Raw genomic sequence first — 18,525 nt, 5'->3', positions numbered from 1 at the left:
TGGCTGTTTGCAGTCTAGAGGTAAACTAAAGATATGAGGGAAGTCTGAATTATAGATTTTTTTTAGGCTGGTACAAGAAATTCCCAAGAGTTTCCAACTATACAAGACACAGATTTGTGTAGTTATATTTACAAGGGCAGAGCAATTTTTGTAACAAATTGTAATGGCCTCTTGATCTGAGACCATAAGTGTATACGCTATTAAAGAATGAAAATCGACCGAACTTCCTACAGCAACCCTCAACTGGGTTTTTTCAACATATCATGTCAGTGACTGGATTAACATACTACAGGGCAAAAATGACACCTGCCTCACTCTATACTTATTGTTCCTCTGCTGGAATACTATCTGGCCTCCAAGTTCACTGCCATATGATTAAACACAAGGTATGTAGGAATATGCACCAATGGAGTAATCCAGTTTTCATCTTATAATTCGAACAGCTGTCATGCAATGTAATAGAGACAAATACATTTGAGCAAAATGGTCTAGCTCTGAAGTGATATTATCATGCATATTTAAGAAGTTATGTCTGCCAGAGAGAAACAGCATAATTGAAAGTTGAGAAAAATATCTGTGGCCCGTACGGGGATCGAACCCGCGACCTTGGCGTTATTAGCACCACGCTCTAACCAACTGAGCTAACCGGCCACGGTGGTGGCGAGTAAAAGTAGGGTAAGTCAATAGGAGCAATTTGACGAGGGCTAAAAAAGGCAAAAGACGACGAAACAAAAGTGAAAGTTATTGAGGATAAGTTAGTGAATTGTGCCTCGCTGACGGTAAGGTTTGCGAACATATCCGCTGTTGCTTAACATGGAGTTTTTAAGATTAAACGACATTGCACCGCTTTAAAGATTAGATTAGAAGATGATCTGTCCAACAGCATGTAATGTGTGTATAAATGAAATGTATTACAGGAAGTTGTACATGGAAATTGGTTAAAGTCAGTCGGAGGCTAGCTTATGCTAGCTTGCGATTAAAAGAGTCCTAAGTGTATTTAGACCAGAGTTTGTGACCCACTTATGAATGTCTTGTTGAAACCTTCAGATGTTTCTTAAAATCATATTTGATGACATCACCTATCTTCATTGCTTTTACGAAACACATAGCCTCCTGTAGATTTTAAATAGGATCACTGTGAGGTATAGTGGGTCAGCTGCATTAGAGATATTTGACAGGTAACGTTAGTGCAACCGGAACACGGTGATGTAAAAAGTACCTAAAATTCACACTTGAGTAAAAGCACTTTACTATTACTTTGAAAACGTTAACATATTTTATATTACATGTAAGTTACCTTCATATTGAAAGTACCTTTCTGGAAATGCACTTAAGTATCAAAGGTACAGTTAAAAGTAAATAATACTGGACAATTTCTGATCAGAATGTTTTGTTTGTTAGTTATTATTTTTTTGTGATTGCTGGTAAAAAACAAACAAACAAACAAAATCCATTTAAATGCAGTATGTAATCTGAAAAGTAATTAGTAATTTAAGTTATCAAATTCATTTGGTGAGCACAAAGTGGAGTCCGACCTCTTGATCAACTGATCTAATCCACCAATATTGATATTGGCTTATATGCCGTCCTATATGCACCATTAAGAAACAAAATGCTCACAAAGATGCTAAGGGTAATTTCAAATTCGCAATGAAGCTGGCTGTTTAAATGCCAAATGGCATTTTGAACAATAAAGCTTGTTGTGTAACAGTTGTATCCTGCCTCTATTACATATGTATATAAGAGTTTATTGAAATTGAAAACAATGTGTGTTTATATAATAGTCTATGTTTATAAGAATATCAGCTGATACTGTGGTTTGAACATTCAGAAATCTTCAAAATACTGGGACTGAAAAGTGGCAGAGAAATCACTCTGAAATCTGTTAGAACATGATGCCTTCTCTGTGTTCATTTGTCACAGAGCTGCTGCGAAAGGCTCCCTCTGTTAAAGCAGGATGTCACTGCAGTTCTTCGGCTGGGAGGTGACCTATGATGATGACTCTCATTTGGAGCTGGGGGCATCTCAGCAGCCCAGAAACAGCGGGGTCTACACCATGTACCACGGCACCAGCATTGCCAATGCACGGCTCATCATTGCCAATGGCTTTCAGCAGTCATCAGGCGGCATGCTTGGAAGAGGCGTGTACGTCAGCCGTGATAGGAAAAAGGCAGAGCGATATCCATTAAAGAGTAACCCTTCAGACCGCGTGGCCCTTAAGCTGAGCGTTCGCGTTGGCCGTGTCATTCGTATTAACATTGACAACCATCCTCTGCAGTACACCTGGAACGCACAGGGCTATGACACTGCTTGGGTGCCTCCCAATTGTGGCATGAAAGCCGTGCCCAGCGGTCTAGAGGAGGACTGCGTGTTTGACCCCAAAAATGTTCAAGTTGTGGGCATTGCAAGGGCAGACAGCAGTGTCCTGGAAGAGCTTCAGCAGCTCGTAGCGAACAGCCTAAGAAATTCCAGTGGAATAGATGGGGGTGTAGCATCACAAGGTGGACGTGCTGCAGACGTATGCTTACTGTGTAAGAGAAAGACACAGCAAAGTCATCCACATACAAAGCAGCAGTGCTGGGGCTGTGGGCAAACCATCTGCACTCTCATGACCAAGCACGTCTGTCGAAGAAACATCTAAGATGGTGCAAAGGCCTGAAACAAGGTGCCGTTGTAAAAGAGAACAAGGATCCAGTTCAGCATAACGATCTTATATGGTGGAGAGAAATTTAAGTAATCTAAAGAATCAAATATCCCTGCTCAGGGTATAATCCCACTGTAGAAACAAGTCAGACTCAGGGTTTCCACTTTTTCTTCCTCAGATATACTTTCTTTTCACTCCATAAATAAACAGCTGTAGTTTTTGCACTGTTGATTCGTATTATCAACATTTACTCTAACATTCTGATTTGTATATCATTTGTGTTATGTTGGCAGATCAGCATGTGTTAGGATTATTTTCAATCAAGACGAGACAATCTTTCTGTGTTGAGCCAAATGCCTTTATTCAGCCTGAATGTGGGTACTGTTTATACATTCTTTAAATATGTGATAATGCTCATGATATTTGATTGACACTGCATAATGTAAAACCAAATATTCATGTAAAGCTAATAAATGTCATAATTATTATATAAAACCCAAAATGTCTGATTTGATATGATTTCATTTTTACTGGGGATGACTTAGAACTGTGGATAAACCAGCCAAGATGTATGATTCCACAGCGATGCAGCTATAAACAAAATTCAGGATGATGAAGAGGCGACCAGTGAATAAAAATTCAGCAGTCTGTGATCTCCATTCATTTTGGCATGTTGCAATAGGACCTGCAAAAAAACAAAAAAAAAACAAACAAAAAAAAAACACATAAGTAAGAAAATTGGGCATAAATGAGCATTTTAAACAAATAAACATTGTCTTTAGTATCACACAAAAATGAATCAATCTGGTGACAGCGCAGGTATGATGCAGCTGTGTGCTCACATTCATTAGCTCCTGGTCATTTTTGGCATGCAGGTGTCTGAGGAGGTACCAGCTGGCCACCTGAACGACTGTCACTGGGAACTCTTGAGAGGGGACATATACCAGCCTCTCCAGCAAACGCCTTGTTTCCCTGCGGATGACGCACAGAAAACAGCCTCATTAACTGTGTACCAAAATCATTTACATTAAACTGTCTGGATGTCTCTTGCAGGCCAAAATGTGGGTGTTGACCTGTTGAATATGTAAATGACACATATGCTTCATTAGCTCCTGAAGTTGGATGGCTGCTGATCTGGTTTGCTGTCTGGATTAAATTAGTTGGCACAAATGTCCTTCCTCAGTTTGGCTTGAAACCCTGTCTGAATCCATTACCATTCTGTTTTCCAATATATATATGATAAAATGAAACTTGTCTCTGGCATGAAAGAGCCTCTGATACAGTGCTTGGAACAGAATAGGTCCTTCAACATCTCATCAGGAATTGAGCCAGTCCATGTTTTTTGCATATTTGTTCCGCTACACTCTCTGATGAATGTGGCATTCTAATTAAGCGTCCTGGCAGGCCTGTAAAATAGTGGCAGAAGGCTATTATGTCAGGACAGCAAAACATTGCTTGTTTCATAAATTGCTTTGCTGTTCCAAAAGTACAAACATCTTTAAAAGATAGATGGAGTCATAAATCTGAATTTCCAGGAAACTTATGATTCGTTTAATCATTTTAGATGATGTAACAGACTTACACGCAAATAGGCTATAACCATTTGAACACAGTGCAAGACAACCACCACACTGCAACATGCATGTGTATTTGCCTACTTCCTCCTGCAGTAGGAAAAAAAAAAAAAATCACACAGCCAGAAGCACTCACCTAGCAGCCATCTTGGTCAAATACTGGAGCAGGGCCTGAAAAAGTAGGGCCATCGGGGATGAACCCAGCTTCAAGACTTCAGTGGTGGCCTCTAGTATCAGGTCCGTCCAGTCTTTTCTGGGGACACCCGCCTGAGAGGTCAGAGCACACAGGGTGATGAATAAAACTGAGTATGAACAATTGCATAAAAATATGTTTTATTCATCAACCAGACTCCCACTTGTTTTAACCATATATTTTTTTTATTATTTTAACCATGGTACACAGCTATGGGATCTGTTGTGCTGTGAGCAGTGAACTAAAAACTACATCCCCTCCAGGTAAATCTCAAAGGCAGCTTCTTGTCTTGTTTGTTTTTCCGCTTGGCCTCGGCTTCTGATCCTATAATCCAGCTGGATATTCATCAATCTTTCATCTCCTATGCCTTGTTTCTGCCAGTCTGACGGGGTGTAGACAGGAGCTGCCTCTGGCCTTGTGTGTGCATAGTAAACGGCAAGTCTTCCTCTTATTCTGAAAAAAACAGTGCTGTAGTCCTTACACAGTGCTACTTTTAACAGCAGCATTACTTTTGTAATGTCTTAAAAGGTTTTTACTTGTGGCGAGAGTATTGCAGGAAAAAGACTGAAGATATTTGTGGTGTAATAACTATACTTATTAACACTAAATGTTTTATTATTTTGGATCTAAATGTCAACATTCAAGAGCTCAAGACTGAGCTTAATTATCATTATAGAAAAAAAAATGTATAGCTGTTGTATCCTGTGACGCAACTCACCATACAGGGTCCGAGGGCTAGCAGGGCAAGTCGAAGGAGGCTGGCTACCTGGCTGCTGTGCAAGCCAAGCTGTGAGGCTAGCTGCAGACTCTGCCTGTAGGCCATGACCGCCTGGACCAGCAGACCCTGGCTGCGATACACCTCAGCCAGCCACTGAGAGAGGAAGAGTGAGAGTATGATCGAGTCAAAGGTGAGTGGGAGTAGAGGTGAAAAGAGGTTGTTAACAGAGGGACCAGGTGGGAGGGGAAACATGAAAGGTGAAGAAAAAAGGGATTGTGAAAGGCAATGTGACTTTCTGTCTGTCACTACATACAATTGTTTGTCTTGCGTAGCCAGATTAATACTGCCGTGCCAAAACTGAAGTAAGTCAGGCTGCACTCATCATCGTTTTGCTATTGGGGATAAAAAGGCACTGGCTTGTTTGTATTTCTTGACACCAATCACAAATGCAGAATGCAGCAACTGTGCCCCTGGAAAATAGTGTTTAAGAGTGGGGGAGGGGTGAGATACTCTATGTTAGGGTTAGGGTAACTAGCAATGTTGCGTGTAGGCTCCTAGCACGGAGGTTGTTGTTGTTTTCCCATAGTGACAGGGATTTTGATAAACGTAGGAGAATGCCAACTGAAACAGTGGATTCATGACAAGCTTTTTATGCCCACAGTCTACATTGGATGAGTCACACCATAAAATTGTTGACTGCATGTTTGCTCAGTAACGACTGTATGTAGTCTGTCTGGGTTTGTAAAGAAGATGGCACTGCTATGCAACCCGTCATTTATACTGTAACATTTGTGGTCATTAGCCATGACATCAAAAGCTGTCAATATGTTCCCGGCTTGAGAGAGAGAGAGCTTGATGTCTTTGCTGCTTCTCCCATGCTGGATGCAGCCATTTGATATTAAGTGCAGCAAATATGAGGTCTCAAGAAAGGCACAGAAATGTTCTTCATAAGGCCAGTGCTTCAGTGGAAGCAAAGCTATTGGCTTTTGCAATACCGAATCAAAAAAAACATTATCATTTAATGACCTTGACATTCAAACAACTGAACAAAGACAGATCACCAATTTTTTCAAGCCTTGCTTTGTAAGACAGTTTGTTTGGGGACCACTGGTGCTTGAAATTAAAAAGTAGAAGCTCATCAGTAATTCACTGTAATACCAGAAACGATAATGAAGTGCCCACTTACATGCCATGCCCCAAGGTTGGTAGGGTTCATAATCACTGCGTTGTTTAGTTGCTCCAGCACAGACTCTGGTAGGACGGTACCACCACTGGAAGCAAGGAGGCGATGGCACTGCACCTGTCTCAGTGACAGCAGCACTGCTGGGTGTTCTGGAGACACACTCAGTACCTGGAACAAAAGGAGAGCATGAGGTACACAACAAAAAAAGGCGCAACATCAGAAAAAACTGAATGTAACTTGTATCACATCATCTGTGTTTTTTAAGGGGAATTTTGTTATTGTACAACCTGGACCCTTTATTTACATGTTTCATGTGTAATTGATTCCTGTGTAACAAATGTTTTCAACAACATGGCTGCAACATAGTCCTAAAATGCTACGTCCACTAAAATTACTGGATTTTTCACCTCACAGGCTGAAATTATTAACATCACAGAAACCACTCCTATGGTAATAGCCCTTTTTGTTAAACAATAAGATCATTTCTGTAAGCAGAACTTAACATTAACGTAACTCTGATAGTTGGAGTTAACCCAAAGCACTAAGTTTCAGCCATTGCAGCCATGTTGTGGCTGCCAGCTGAGGGATTGTACTGAACTGAATCCAAAATATTTGGTACAAATGAATCATTTAGACCAAGACATGTTAATATTGGGCTTAGGTTTAAAATACCGGAATTCCCCATTAATTTCTGTCTGTAACAACTCTAATCTGTCGTAGAAGTAATTCAAAGAATAATAGAGATTGTGTTTGTGTGTTAATATCGGACCTGTGAGCAGAGGGCTTCTGCCTGCTCCACCTGTCCTCCCAGCATGAGACCCGTCACTGACTGTTGTAGTACCCAGCCCTCTAGACTCTGGGCCAGAGGGCGCTCTATCTCCTCAACATTACGCACTGCGATATAGAAAGGTATCAGCATACACTCAAACACACACAAAATAGTAAACACCATCAAACACACAAGCATCAATACACACACCTTTCTCAGAAACCACTGACATGAGGATTTGCTCCAGTCCTTGTCTGCAAGGAGCGGAACCTGAAAGATAACACGACGTGTTTTCTGTGTGACAGGCAGCCATTAATCCTGCCCATGTCGCTGGATCATCTGAAAGTAAGGAGCGCAGGGGAGACTCAGATCACACAGACGTGTAAGGCAACTTCACATTATCAAAATGGATAAACAACAAGAGGCCTGTTATTGCCACAAAGCTGCAAAAAGATTGATATTAGATTTACTGAATATATTAGGGACACCATTGTGTGGAAGAATGGTTCTCACAGAGGTATGCCATATAAAATATACAATATATTTATACCAGGACAGAGCAGTACAGCTCTCTGCATAGTCCTCAGTGCATTTCTGTGTTTGTCCTCTCCAGAGTGTCTCCCATTGGCCAGTTGGTTCACTCCACTGTACAACAACGCCCTCTGCAGGCAGGCAAGAAAGACCAGCTCAGTTTCATTTACAAACACTGTGACAAAAATGTCAGTCAATATTTACTGTGTTGTATAAAAAAATGTTGAGTATTTTGGATGTTGGCATAGCTACAGTATAAAACCGAATAAATACTATTCACTTCAGGGAAAATAACACAGTTTAGTTTTAAGTTTAATTTCCAATGCCAGTGACGTTAAATAAGGTGTAAAAACAGACAGAGAACAAGGCCATTGAAACACAAATGCAGTTACTCTTACCTTTCCTTGAGTCATACTGGAGAGACAGGCAACATGACCAGCCATCGCTCCGCCCTGGAATACACAGTAGACAAAACCATGAGCCTTTTTTCTATCGATGAGCACCAAACATGACTATGAGACTGCTCAGTTAAATGTGTGTGAATAATACAGACTTCCAGGGTTCATACTTGAGATGTCTGTAATGTTATGCATGTCTTGTATGCAGGCTTACGTTTGCTTTTCTGGGGTAGTATTGCGGTACCACTCTTGACAGCAGGGCCCACAGAGATGGGTTTCCAGGATTACTGTAAATAATACAGATAAAATGGATAAAGACTTTGATGAATTTGTATGTCGCGCAAAGGATCCCATGAGTATGTTTCTATCACAAAACTGCAGCAAAACTAATGATAGGAAATCCAGTGCAACATGCAATTAAAACTACTTATCAAGCTATCTACACTCTGTAGTGCAATTGTCCACACAGTGCAGGTAAAACAAGGTCCAAAGGCTCAGTTAATCTGGCCTTCACTGTCAAAATGAAGGTTGACCACCCTGAGTTATAAAATATCTCTTTTACAGTCAAATTAGCATATTGTATGGTGCAGCACGTCAAAAGTTCATAAAAACAATGCAGTTTACCTGTGTACAGCTCTGGAAGCCTCTCTTTGAACTGCACTATAGTTGCCCTGCAGGGCCAGCAAGGCACAGGTGAGTAGACACCGCTGCTCAACAACATCCCCAGAGGCTGAACCTTGCTTCAGCAGTTCTGTCAGGGCAGCAGACGCTAATGTAGCATCACTGTGGACCAAACCCAGGGCACATAAACACAGCAGGGACTCTGAGACTGGCTCCTTTAACATTGAGCTGTGGAGACAAAAAGCAGACATAAATACTTATAGCTTGCAAACAAGTGCAGACAAAGTGTTACCATATATTATCATCATATGGAAATGCAGTTGACAAAAAAAAGTGTTTTAAAGATTGTTCCAAAGCTCATTCAAATAGTTTTGGCAAGCTCCAATATCATACACTTCTGAACAGCAGGCATCTAAACATCTTCATTTTTAAAAGGCAGGGAACTACAATATTTGCACAAGCCTTTTACATAAATGTTTTGTTTTTCATGTTTGGTATTCTGGCATCATCGCTTGAATGAATATAATTCTGTTTGGCCACAAGCAATTGAGCAGTCCCTGCCTGGAAAGCAAATAAAAACATTTATAAACATGATAGCTTGAAAATATAATCAGGTATCATAAAATCTTTGACCATATAATATTGCCCTATTCGCAAAGCATTACCACAAAATAATACCACCTCAAAAAATAAATTAATCAAAGGTGTATTATTCATGTCTAGTAAGAGTCAAGTCTTTTCAATGTATTCTTATACTAGCCTGGACTAAAAACAAAGTGGAAAAGAACAAAAAACTACGTTTAAATCACGCTACACAACTCACCATTTAAACAGCAGAGTCTTGGCTGAGTCTATGTTACCCTGCCGGTGCTGAAGCAGGGCCAGAGCGGTCAAGATGTAAGCCTTGTCCTTCTCAGTGGAAGCCACAGCCAAGGCACGTTCATAGGCTAAAGTTGAAACACAACAGTATGTTCACTGTCACTCTGGCATGACAACACATGAACTACCTGATTAATGTGCAAGCCCCACTTCTTACCGTTGACACTCTCTCCAATGAGTCCTGCCCTGCAGCAGGCCAGAGCCAGCCCAGTCAGATCACTGAGCTCCTGCAGCGGAGTGGAATTATACACAGACACCGCCTCATCCAACTGGCCCAAGGTGCTGCAAAAGACACAGTGGGACATATAAAGATTTTGTTTGGGGTATTTGGAAGGCATTGTCAAAGTACATGATAATGAGACAACAGGATGTTACCATAAAGCTCTGCCATAATTGCCTAAGGCAAAAGCCAGCTCTTCTGTGGAGGACTTGGACTGAAGCAGTTCAACAGCTCTGAGGAAAGACAGTTGAAATTGAAAAAAGTTGAACTGTAAAAAACAATATATATTACATTGTGCACCTTCTATTCCTCTTACTCCCAAGAAGGACACTGTAAAACATAGATGCAAACAGATGGTGCAATCATCTTAGCCTTCTGAGGACATCTTTTTCTAACCCAATCATGAGACTATCACCTGTTAACCTGTTAAACTGTGGATTATTCCAGTCTGCTGTTGTCCATGTCTGTACTTGTTTCAAATGTGTTGCTGACAGCAAATTCAGAATGAGCACATATTAACAAAGGTCAATGAAGTTGATGAACTAAAACATTAAATATTCTGACTTCATACTGTTTTCAACTTGGTATATGTCAAAAAGGATTAGGAAATTGTTATAATTTCCTAATCCTTTTTGACATATACCATTCTCTTTTATTTACATCTAAACTTTTTTGGACATCTTCTATCCCTCATTATTTTCTTGGTACACTGCCTCATCTGTGAGCCTGCGGAGTCCGTTAGTGTAATTCAAACAGACACCTTTGATAAGCCCGTAGGGCCTGCCTCTTCAGCTGCAGATGCTCATTCAGGTAACCAAGCATGATGAAGGCAACAGGATCAGACTGGATCCTCTCTAAGAAGGATGCAAAAGAAACTTCATGTCACACACCATCCATCTCTAACAACATGACCTAAATACAATGCAGGGACATGTGGATCCAGCATACACAATGACACACAAGTAGATGCTGTACCTGTGTACTTGTTAAGAGCCACATGAGCAGCAGAGATGGCGTTCATCTGGACTATGTTGTAGCGGTACAGTTCCGAGTCTCTGTTGCTCTTATCCAAGAGGGTTGAACACACCCAGTAGGCATAACCTTTCACCCCCTCCATCTGCGGAAAAAAGAAGGAATGTTGATGAAAGGCATACACACTTTCTGTTTCATAGTGGTACCACCCCTAATTACTTTCTAGTACTAGTACTTTCTCTGTCACTCTGTTAAATTCTCAGCCATAAGCCACGTTAAGATAGAGAACGTTGAGCCAAAGATGTTATTAGCCAGATAATTAACAGGTATTACAATGGCAACCCCAGTGATTTTGGGAGGTCACGCACATGTGTGCTGAGTTCTGTGGTGTGCCTGAAAAGATCCATGGTGTCATAGCTTCCCACTTTCTCTGCTATCAGCGCCTGGTAGGAGGACAAAAAGATAAAACATTATTTAGACTGACAGAGACAAAAGGGGTCAAAGAGACAAGAGCATACAGTCTAATCAAACTGTATGCTCTATTTTTCAGCACAGTATAATTTAGCCAATTACATCATATTTCTTTTACCAACCACTGAACTTGAAATCCTTGCAATTCTAAATTAAGTTTATACACACAAGATTTCACAAAAGGACAGGAGATGGCTTCTGGTCTTTGCTATTTCTTTCAATTTCTTACTTTGCTGATGGTGATATGTTGTGGTTTCTTCTTCTTGTGACAAATGTACTTACTGTAAGTTGCTTTTGACAAGCGTCTGCTAAATGCCTTAAATGTAACGTAAATGTAAATTTTGCAACTCATCAATAACATTACCAGGCCCTACACCCAGCTTACATGGCCTGCATATTCCTTATCATTGTGAAACACTCACACCATCCCAAATAATTGTAATACTTTCACCTAATTATTATTTTCCTATTAATTATACCATTAGATTAGCCTGACGTTGTGCCACTTACAGAATGTATGCATATACAGTACAGATAATGTAATAAAGAAGTCTTTGTACCTGTCCAATCCAACAGTTGACATAAAGTGGCTCCAGTGACTGAGCAATCTTGAAGGCATTGTGTGCAAGCTATGAAAACAAGACCAGAGTTTGTTAAAGAAAATATCATCCTACAATATCTAAGACATATATATGTATATATGTATTAAATTATGTTCCCTATAGAACTATTTTAAGGTGATCACACAAACCTCTATATTGTCCTTTTTCAAATACAGGGTCCCAAGGTTGGTCCAAGCAACAACATTCTGTAATGAAATATTAAAGTCTCATAAGAACATGAGAATGTTTTCTGAAAACACAATTCATCACCTGAACGAATATGGAATACATACATTTGGTTCAACATCTATGGACTTGATGAAGCAATGTTGAGCCAGAGCAAAGTTCTCAAGGCCTGATGTGAGAGAGAGAAAGTGACAAGACAAAAACTGTATCATATCCTGTGACACAGATCAATCAATAGTAGTTGTTTTATTTAGTTATTAACATTATCATCCTACAATGAAATGCTATTTATATTTATGAATTGACATCTCAATGTAAAACCTTTTACAGTAGCAAGTATAAACAGAATAAATTAATCTATTTAAGAGGACACAGTTAATACTGCACTTAAAATCAAATTGATCAACCAGTCAGTCTGTCCATCTGATAGACAGCTACAGCATCTTATTACCTTCTCTCATTGAAATCACTCCCAAGGCATTCCAGTTGCTATGGTTCCCGCTGTCCATCATGATAGCTTTTTTCAAACACTGAAAAGGGAAGAAAACAACTCTTAAAAGACCAACTCAAGAAGAAAGAAGCAAAAACGTTGTAATGCAGGATTCTGTCAATCACCTGCTGGGCCTTTTCTAGGAGCAGAGATGGGGAGTTCTGGTCTCCCTCTGCAGGGCAGGGTAGGCTGGACTGGCGGAAGTAGTTGAGTCCTAGGTCATACCAAAGGCTGGGGACCTCAGACATCAGCTTCAAAGCACGGGCATAACATCTGCAGACAAAAACATCCCTTTACTGGTCAGTGTTCACATTCTATGCTTGATAGGCACAAATCCAAGGGTGACTTAAAGATTATCATACCCTGAAAAGCTATATAATGTCAACTTTTTTGTTTGTGCACTGATGACTTATAAATGTATTCACTGACAGAGTGGTTCTAGTATAGGCAGCTCAGAGAATGTACACCTGTTTGCAGTCATACCTCTCACCAACTTTGAGAGTCTGGGCCTGAGTCAGTGTGTGGCTCTTAGTGTTTGGGTCTAAACCCGCCAGCGGGGCAGGCATCAGAACCTGGGCTCTGTTTGGCGACACATTGCTGACTGCGGTGCAAGCATCTCCCAGCAGCTTCCACAAACAGGACAGGTCTGGACGCAGCTCAACAGCTCTGATGGGCACAGAAATGTGAAGGAATGGATCACTGAAAACAATCTGATGGATCACAGACAAAGTGGTATTCTACATTAAGATTTACAAATTAAACAAGTCAGTACCTGAAGAGGTTCTGTATTGCTTGCTGAATGAGGTCAATGGCTCCCCCATCTCTGCATTCTTCCATTAGACTCTTTGCCAGAGACAGCTGGCACTCCCCAAGACCTGAAAAAATGGATCATATCAATGTGATTTAATGTCCACATTCAGATATTTAACTAGGAGATAAGCAAACAAAACCAAAGTGAAGGTCACTGATAAATTAAAATGACCACTGACCTTTAAGAGCAGGAACATAGTCCTGCTGCGCTGTGATCTGCAAGTACTCTGCAACTGCCTCCTTGAACTTGCCGAGGGTCTGTTTGATAGCGGCAGCCTGGTAGACACTGTAGATTGAGGAGGGTTGAAGCTGATGGGCTTTACCAAAGGCCTTCAGAGCTGCTGTGAAGCTCCGGCGGTTTAGGTAGGCCTCACCTAAACACTCCCAACACACCCAGTCCTCTGGGTCTGCCCTCAGAGCTGCCTGCAGACTATGAACAAAAATAAAATGGTGAACAACATTCTTAAAAATTCCTATGATCATTTAGAAAAAGCTAAAGAACTAAAGTAATGTATATTACTGTCTGTGATTATTACTCTTACTCAGCTGTAGCTTGCTGATGCTCTCCAACCTTCAGGTGGTAAAGTCCTCGTCTCATCCAAGCCCATTTAGCTGAGCCTGGAGTGGCTTTTTCAATCACCGACTGAAGTATTGCTAAGGCAGTGTCCTACAGCATTTAGGAAAGAGGAAGCAGATGATATAAAGCACAATAACATATAAAAGGAGCATGGGGAGGGTCAAGACAATAGAGAGGCACTTGTACAAAATGCCAGAATAATACATGAACATTTTGGCAATTTGGAGTTTGTGTCCCTTTACCAACAACTCCACTGACCATATCATCCTGCTCCATACAGAGATCCACTGAGGCAGCTCCAGACTCAGCATCATCATTGTCCAACTCAAAGGCCTTCTTATAACAGCCTCGAGCCCGGGCACGGTCGTTTGCCACCTCCCTGTAATAATGTCCGAGGTAGCGGAATGCACAACCAAGGTTTGGGTCTAACTTTGCAGCCTGAAATGGACAAATTAAGCTTTCAGACAATTTCTGGCAATAAAAATTATATTGTGACATTTCACAAGTGTAATCATGAACAAGTCCTTTAACATTAATCTTTCATAGACTGGACCATCAATATTTTTCATCATTATTTATCTAAACAACTTCCAGTCTCCCAGTCACTGCCAAATTTCAGTAAGGGTTACTGTACTAACCTTGAGCAGGTGTGTATGAGCTTTGCTCCTGTCTTTACGGGTCTCTTCTCCCTTGTCCCAGTAAAGCTTTCCCAGCAAGAAATAATATTCTCCACAGTCTGGGCTCTGGCTGGCCGCCTTTAGGAAACTAAACATCAGAAGAGCAGAAGAGGAAGTTAGAAACATTCACTGAGAATCAAAACCTTTTGCACCATACAAATGTATTAGGTATAAAACAATGGAGAATCCAGATTAAAAACACACAGAAAAAGAAATACAAACACTTTATACCTCTCCTCTGCCAACTGCTGCTGGCCCTGAGCCAATTGTGCCAGTCCTCTCAGTACCAACCCCTGAGCCAGGTTAGGGTTAGAAGCCACCAGCTCTGATGACACCTACAAAAGAGGCAGAGGTTTACTTGTGTTCAACCTGTTACTTATGTTTACTTATGTTCAACCTGTTACTAATGTTTACTCATGTTCAACCTATCTTTTGTCTGACACAAGATCCTTTTCTTAGTCTCCATATATCATGAAAAGCTGAGGGAATTCTATCTCAAGCTCTTAATACTATCCAGTGCTCCATCCAAAAAGATGCCAAAATTACACATTAAATGAATCATTTACTACCTTAAGTGCATGATCGATTTGTCCCTTGTTGAGGTATGCACGGCCTTTAAGGGTTACTAGAACTGGGTCTTTTTCTGCATCTTGGATCTAAAAAAAGAAAAAAAACAATAGTTAACACTTCGTGGAACTACACATGTATGTCCGAGGTTACAACTGCAACATATATTCATATATATTCATATTCATTCAGAAACAAAAAAATCATAATTTTCACTGTGGAACTACTGAAATAAAAAAAGATTAGTAGTCAATCACATTACCAGTGGAAATGTCTCCAATGCCTGGTCTGCCGCTTTCTCTCCTCCACTCCTGACTAAAGCCTCTAGCTTTAGCTTAAGCAGTTTGACCTTCAGCTCCTTGTCTTCAGAGGCACACACCTTCAGACCTACAGAACACAACAACACACATACGGTGAAGTTCAATATAAGCTTCAGGGGTTAACGACAGTGGCACTCTGAAGATGGTCGTATCCTCCACAAATCCCTCAATTGATTTTTCATTGATCCCCAGATGAAGTCTGAATGGACATATTCTTTGGATTTGCTGGATACATGAAAGCATTTTGTTTGTGATGTCATTTGAATAACTTCAGTGATATACAGCACAGTAAACATACCTTGTGAGCATGATACAGCACTGTCTGAGTATCTCTGCATTTTAAATTGAGCTTCAGCCAGATTGCACCACCCAGTGCTGGAGCTCATTTTCTTCAACCCTGATAAAACAGTGAAGATCGTGATGAGATCATGCAAAGATAGCATGCAAAATTTAAATATTCATGGTCAATATGTATCTGTATGAAATATTCAGGTACAGTGACATTAAGAACAAAATCCATTCTTTGTTGGTGCAGAAACCAACCTTGCGCAAGGTCCTTAATGGCATCCTTATACCTCCCTTCCTGAAGTGCTTTGGTGCCCAGACCCAAGTGACCTAATCCGCTGCTTGGTGCCAGATCCAGGAGCCGGGAGAAAGAGCTAACTGCATCCTCAGTCTGAACACCTTCCCAAAAAACATAATTGTATCTATTACAAGTGACTCTGAATGCCTAAAAGTGTAATTTTATTGGACAAACCAGTTGCATATCTGTGAACCAATCACTACATTCTTTGATTTTAGATTTTATGAGCAAGACAACAGCCTCTTACCTGTGTTGAGGTAGTGAGAACAAAGGACTTCAAGAGGATAACTATCGTTGGGGTAGAGAGACAACATGGACTCACATGCCTCTTTCATTTTCACTTCTTCTTGTGGCAGCTACATAAAGGGGAAATACATGTTGAGCAGCTGATTAAGAAAATATCTGTACTTTTGATATTTTTGATGAACAAATTCTAATTCTCCTTGAAATTCTGTGCTGGTTATGATCAGATGAGGCACACTTACTTTAGAAAGGCATTTGACATAGTCAGCTGAGACTTTCTTGTGCTCCTCTCCTGGTATAGGATCCATGAGAACCATGGTCTTCTCAAATGCTGTGATTAACTGGTGACCAAAAAAACAAAAACAAAACGTTTTTCAAGAACAGCATTGAGAAAAATATTTTTGTCTGTAAGTGAGAGGGAGTAATAAGAGCTTCTGACCACAATGTAAGGCTAACCTACTGGAAATGTTCAGGAGGCGATGGACTTGCATTTGTTGCAAAGTGTTCATACACACACAAAAAAACAAAAACATTATACACTGCTGAGTTAAAGTCCACATTTAGAGAAATCTTACATGCTGTTGAGTTTCATAATCCTTCTGTTCCTCATTAAGGCAGTCTGAGAGGAGTTTGGTCATCTGTTGCCATAGCTGCAGTAACTCTTTCTTGTCCACAGCCTCCTCCTCCTTCAACTGAAGGAGCTGGAGCCAAACTTTTGCCAACTGTGTGCATACAGATGCATTCAATTGTTTGAAAAGGACACAAAACAGTGTATTTTTCTTCATTCAAACACACATGCTTTTAAATCGCATACCTTTAAATATTCTTTATCAGACTGATAGATATCGGACAGCTTTCTGATCGTCTCATAACATTTATTTTTGTCAGAGCTGTTGATTGAGAACATAAGAAGAATGAGTCAACACAAATCAGACACATGAAACAAGTCAAAACCACAACCAGGAGATTGATACAAGCAAGTACTTGCAAAATCATCACTATTCGGAAACATCCTGCAGAGGTTTCTCATGTTATACGTTACCTTGCATACAGTTCAACAAGCTTCTGATAGACGTTAGGTAGCTCAACTTGGAAATCCCACTGATCAGTCTTCTCATAAAGATTGGACAAGCCCTTAAAAACAAATGCATCTATTTGGCACCGTTGATATGAGTCTTCATTATGAAATTAAGACATCCTAAATCAATAAGCATCAAGGTGAAAATTAATTGGTTTAGTTTTGCCTCAAGTAATACACGTTTACTCTCAGTACGGGGCATTTAGAGTATAATTAGTCCAAGACATTTGATGACTATGACCACTACATTTTCCCACCTTACCTGCCATGCCAGTAGCTGCTCAGGCTCCAGCTCCACAGCCTTTTTATAAGCCATCTGCGATTGGTCTGGCTGCTCCAGCTCGCTGGCTGCCAGGCCGATGAACACCCAGGCATTATAATTGTTCTTCTCAAGTTTTAATACAGCCTAAAACCAGATGGAAAGAAGCAAAGTCAGCTAGACACCATCTCTGTTCTCATCAGAGCCGTCAGCACCCAGAGACTGTATGGAACAGCTGCATGTGGACAGCTACAACATAGATATGTAAACACCCCCTTCATTGAGTAAGTGAACCTGAGCTACTTTACCTTGCAGTGTTTTAGAGCCTCTTTGAACTCTTTGTTCTTTATGGCCTCTCTTGCACTTTTCAGCGCTGTTTTCACTTCTTTACTGGACATCTTAAAACTATATGTGTGAAACAAATACACAAAAAGAAGGGTCATTGTTAGCCACGTAACTACACGAAATTACAACAAAACGTTATAGCGTCGGTTTAAATGAATTATGAACTATCTTACACTTACACAATAACTTACACCAACCTACAAATACGTGCTGTGGCTACCAGGTAGTAGTGATGCATAAGCAGTTGACTTTACAATAAACTCCAGTTAGATAGCTTGAGTCTGCATTGCAGTGTTAGCTAGCTGCAGCCAATTTAGCATTAGCTGTGAGCTTGTCAGAGGCTCCAAACTGTGTACTTTAAAATGAAAACTTGTCTAACATTCTTCAAACACAAACGGATGCATAAGCGGCTACGTATTCAGTTGGTTGTTATTTAACCATGTAGGTTTTCAAAAACGGGAACGAAAGTTGGGCAGACCCACTGTTTACGTTGACAAGTTGCTCTTCGCCGAGTGATCCCGGAAGTCAATATAGCCACACCTACTTCCAATTTCAAAATAAAATCATTTGCAGAAACGCAAACAAACAAAAAACAAACAAACAAAAAAAACATCA

General features: G+C 40.4%; 2 protein-coding genes and 1 non-coding gene across 6 annotated transcripts; 1 reads left to right on the top strand and 2 right to left on the bottom strand.

The window, feature by feature from the left end:
* Positions 1 to 577: 577 nt before the first annotated feature.
* Positions 578 to 651, bottom strand: trnai-aau. Its single transcript has one exon. It is a non-coding gene; the product is annotated as a tRNA-Ile (tRNA).
* On the top strand, positions 646 to 3,146 carry LOC119020108. Its single transcript, XM_037099226.1, has 2 exons — positions 646 to 779; positions 1,924 to 3,146. Exon 2 carries the CDS (start codon positions 1,958 to 1,960, stop codon positions 2,639 to 2,641), a length of 684 nt encoding a protein of 227 aa, XP_036955121.1. The 5' UTR covers positions 646 to 779; positions 1,924 to 1,957; the 3' UTR covers positions 2,642 to 3,146.
* ttc37 (tetratricopeptide repeat domain 37) lies at positions 2,981 to 18,446 on the bottom strand. Of its 4 annotated transcripts, none has more exons than XM_037099213.1 (41): positions 18,393 to 18,446; positions 17,874 to 17,970; positions 17,569 to 17,712; positions 17,271 to 17,362; positions 17,043 to 17,118; positions 16,804 to 16,950; positions 16,471 to 16,569; positions 16,233 to 16,341; positions 15,946 to 16,086; positions 15,701 to 15,799; positions 15,345 to 15,469; positions 15,085 to 15,171; positions 14,747 to 14,850; positions 14,477 to 14,603; positions 14,097 to 14,276; positions 13,804 to 13,928; positions 13,441 to 13,691; positions 13,224 to 13,326; positions 12,935 to 13,117; positions 12,577 to 12,724; positions 12,413 to 12,491; positions 12,069 to 12,130; positions 11,925 to 11,981; positions 11,734 to 11,802; positions 11,071 to 11,145; positions 10,706 to 10,847; positions 10,491 to 10,584; positions 9,886 to 9,963; positions 9,668 to 9,792; positions 9,455 to 9,578; positions 8,635 to 8,859; positions 8,225 to 8,297; positions 8,011 to 8,064; positions 7,632 to 7,743; positions 7,292 to 7,420; positions 7,082 to 7,206; positions 6,316 to 6,480; positions 5,130 to 5,282; positions 4,355 to 4,485; positions 3,487 to 3,616; positions 2,981 to 3,329 (listed from the first exon to the last, which is right to left on the bottom strand). In XM_037099213.1, exons 2-41 carry the CDS (start codon positions 17,961 to 17,963, stop codon positions 3,249 to 3,251), a joined length of 4,713 nt encoding a protein of 1,570 aa, XP_036955108.1. In that variant the 5' UTR covers positions 17,964 to 17,970; positions 18,393 to 18,446; the 3' UTR covers positions 2,981 to 3,248. The 4 variants fall into 4 exon arrangements, with proteins under 4 accessions (XP_036955108.1, XP_036955111.1, XP_036955109.1 ...); XM_037099216.1 differs by lacking the exon at positions 18,393 to 18,446 and adding an exon at positions 18,090 to 18,386; XM_037099214.1 differs by lacking the exon at positions 18,393 to 18,446 and adding an exon at positions 18,102 to 18,386.
* Positions 18,447 to 18,525: the final 79 nt, after the last annotated feature.

Source organism: Acanthopagrus latus, chromosome 5, assembly GCF_904848185.1.
Source record: "Acanthopagrus latus isolate v.2019 chromosome 5, fAcaLat1.1, whole genome shotgun sequence".
Taxonomy (NCBI): Eukaryota; Metazoa; Chordata; class Actinopteri; order Spariformes; family Sparidae; genus Acanthopagrus; species Acanthopagrus latus.
The sequence above is the reverse complement of the archived record's forward strand: the minus strand, read 5'-3'. Positions and strand labels throughout refer to the sequence as shown.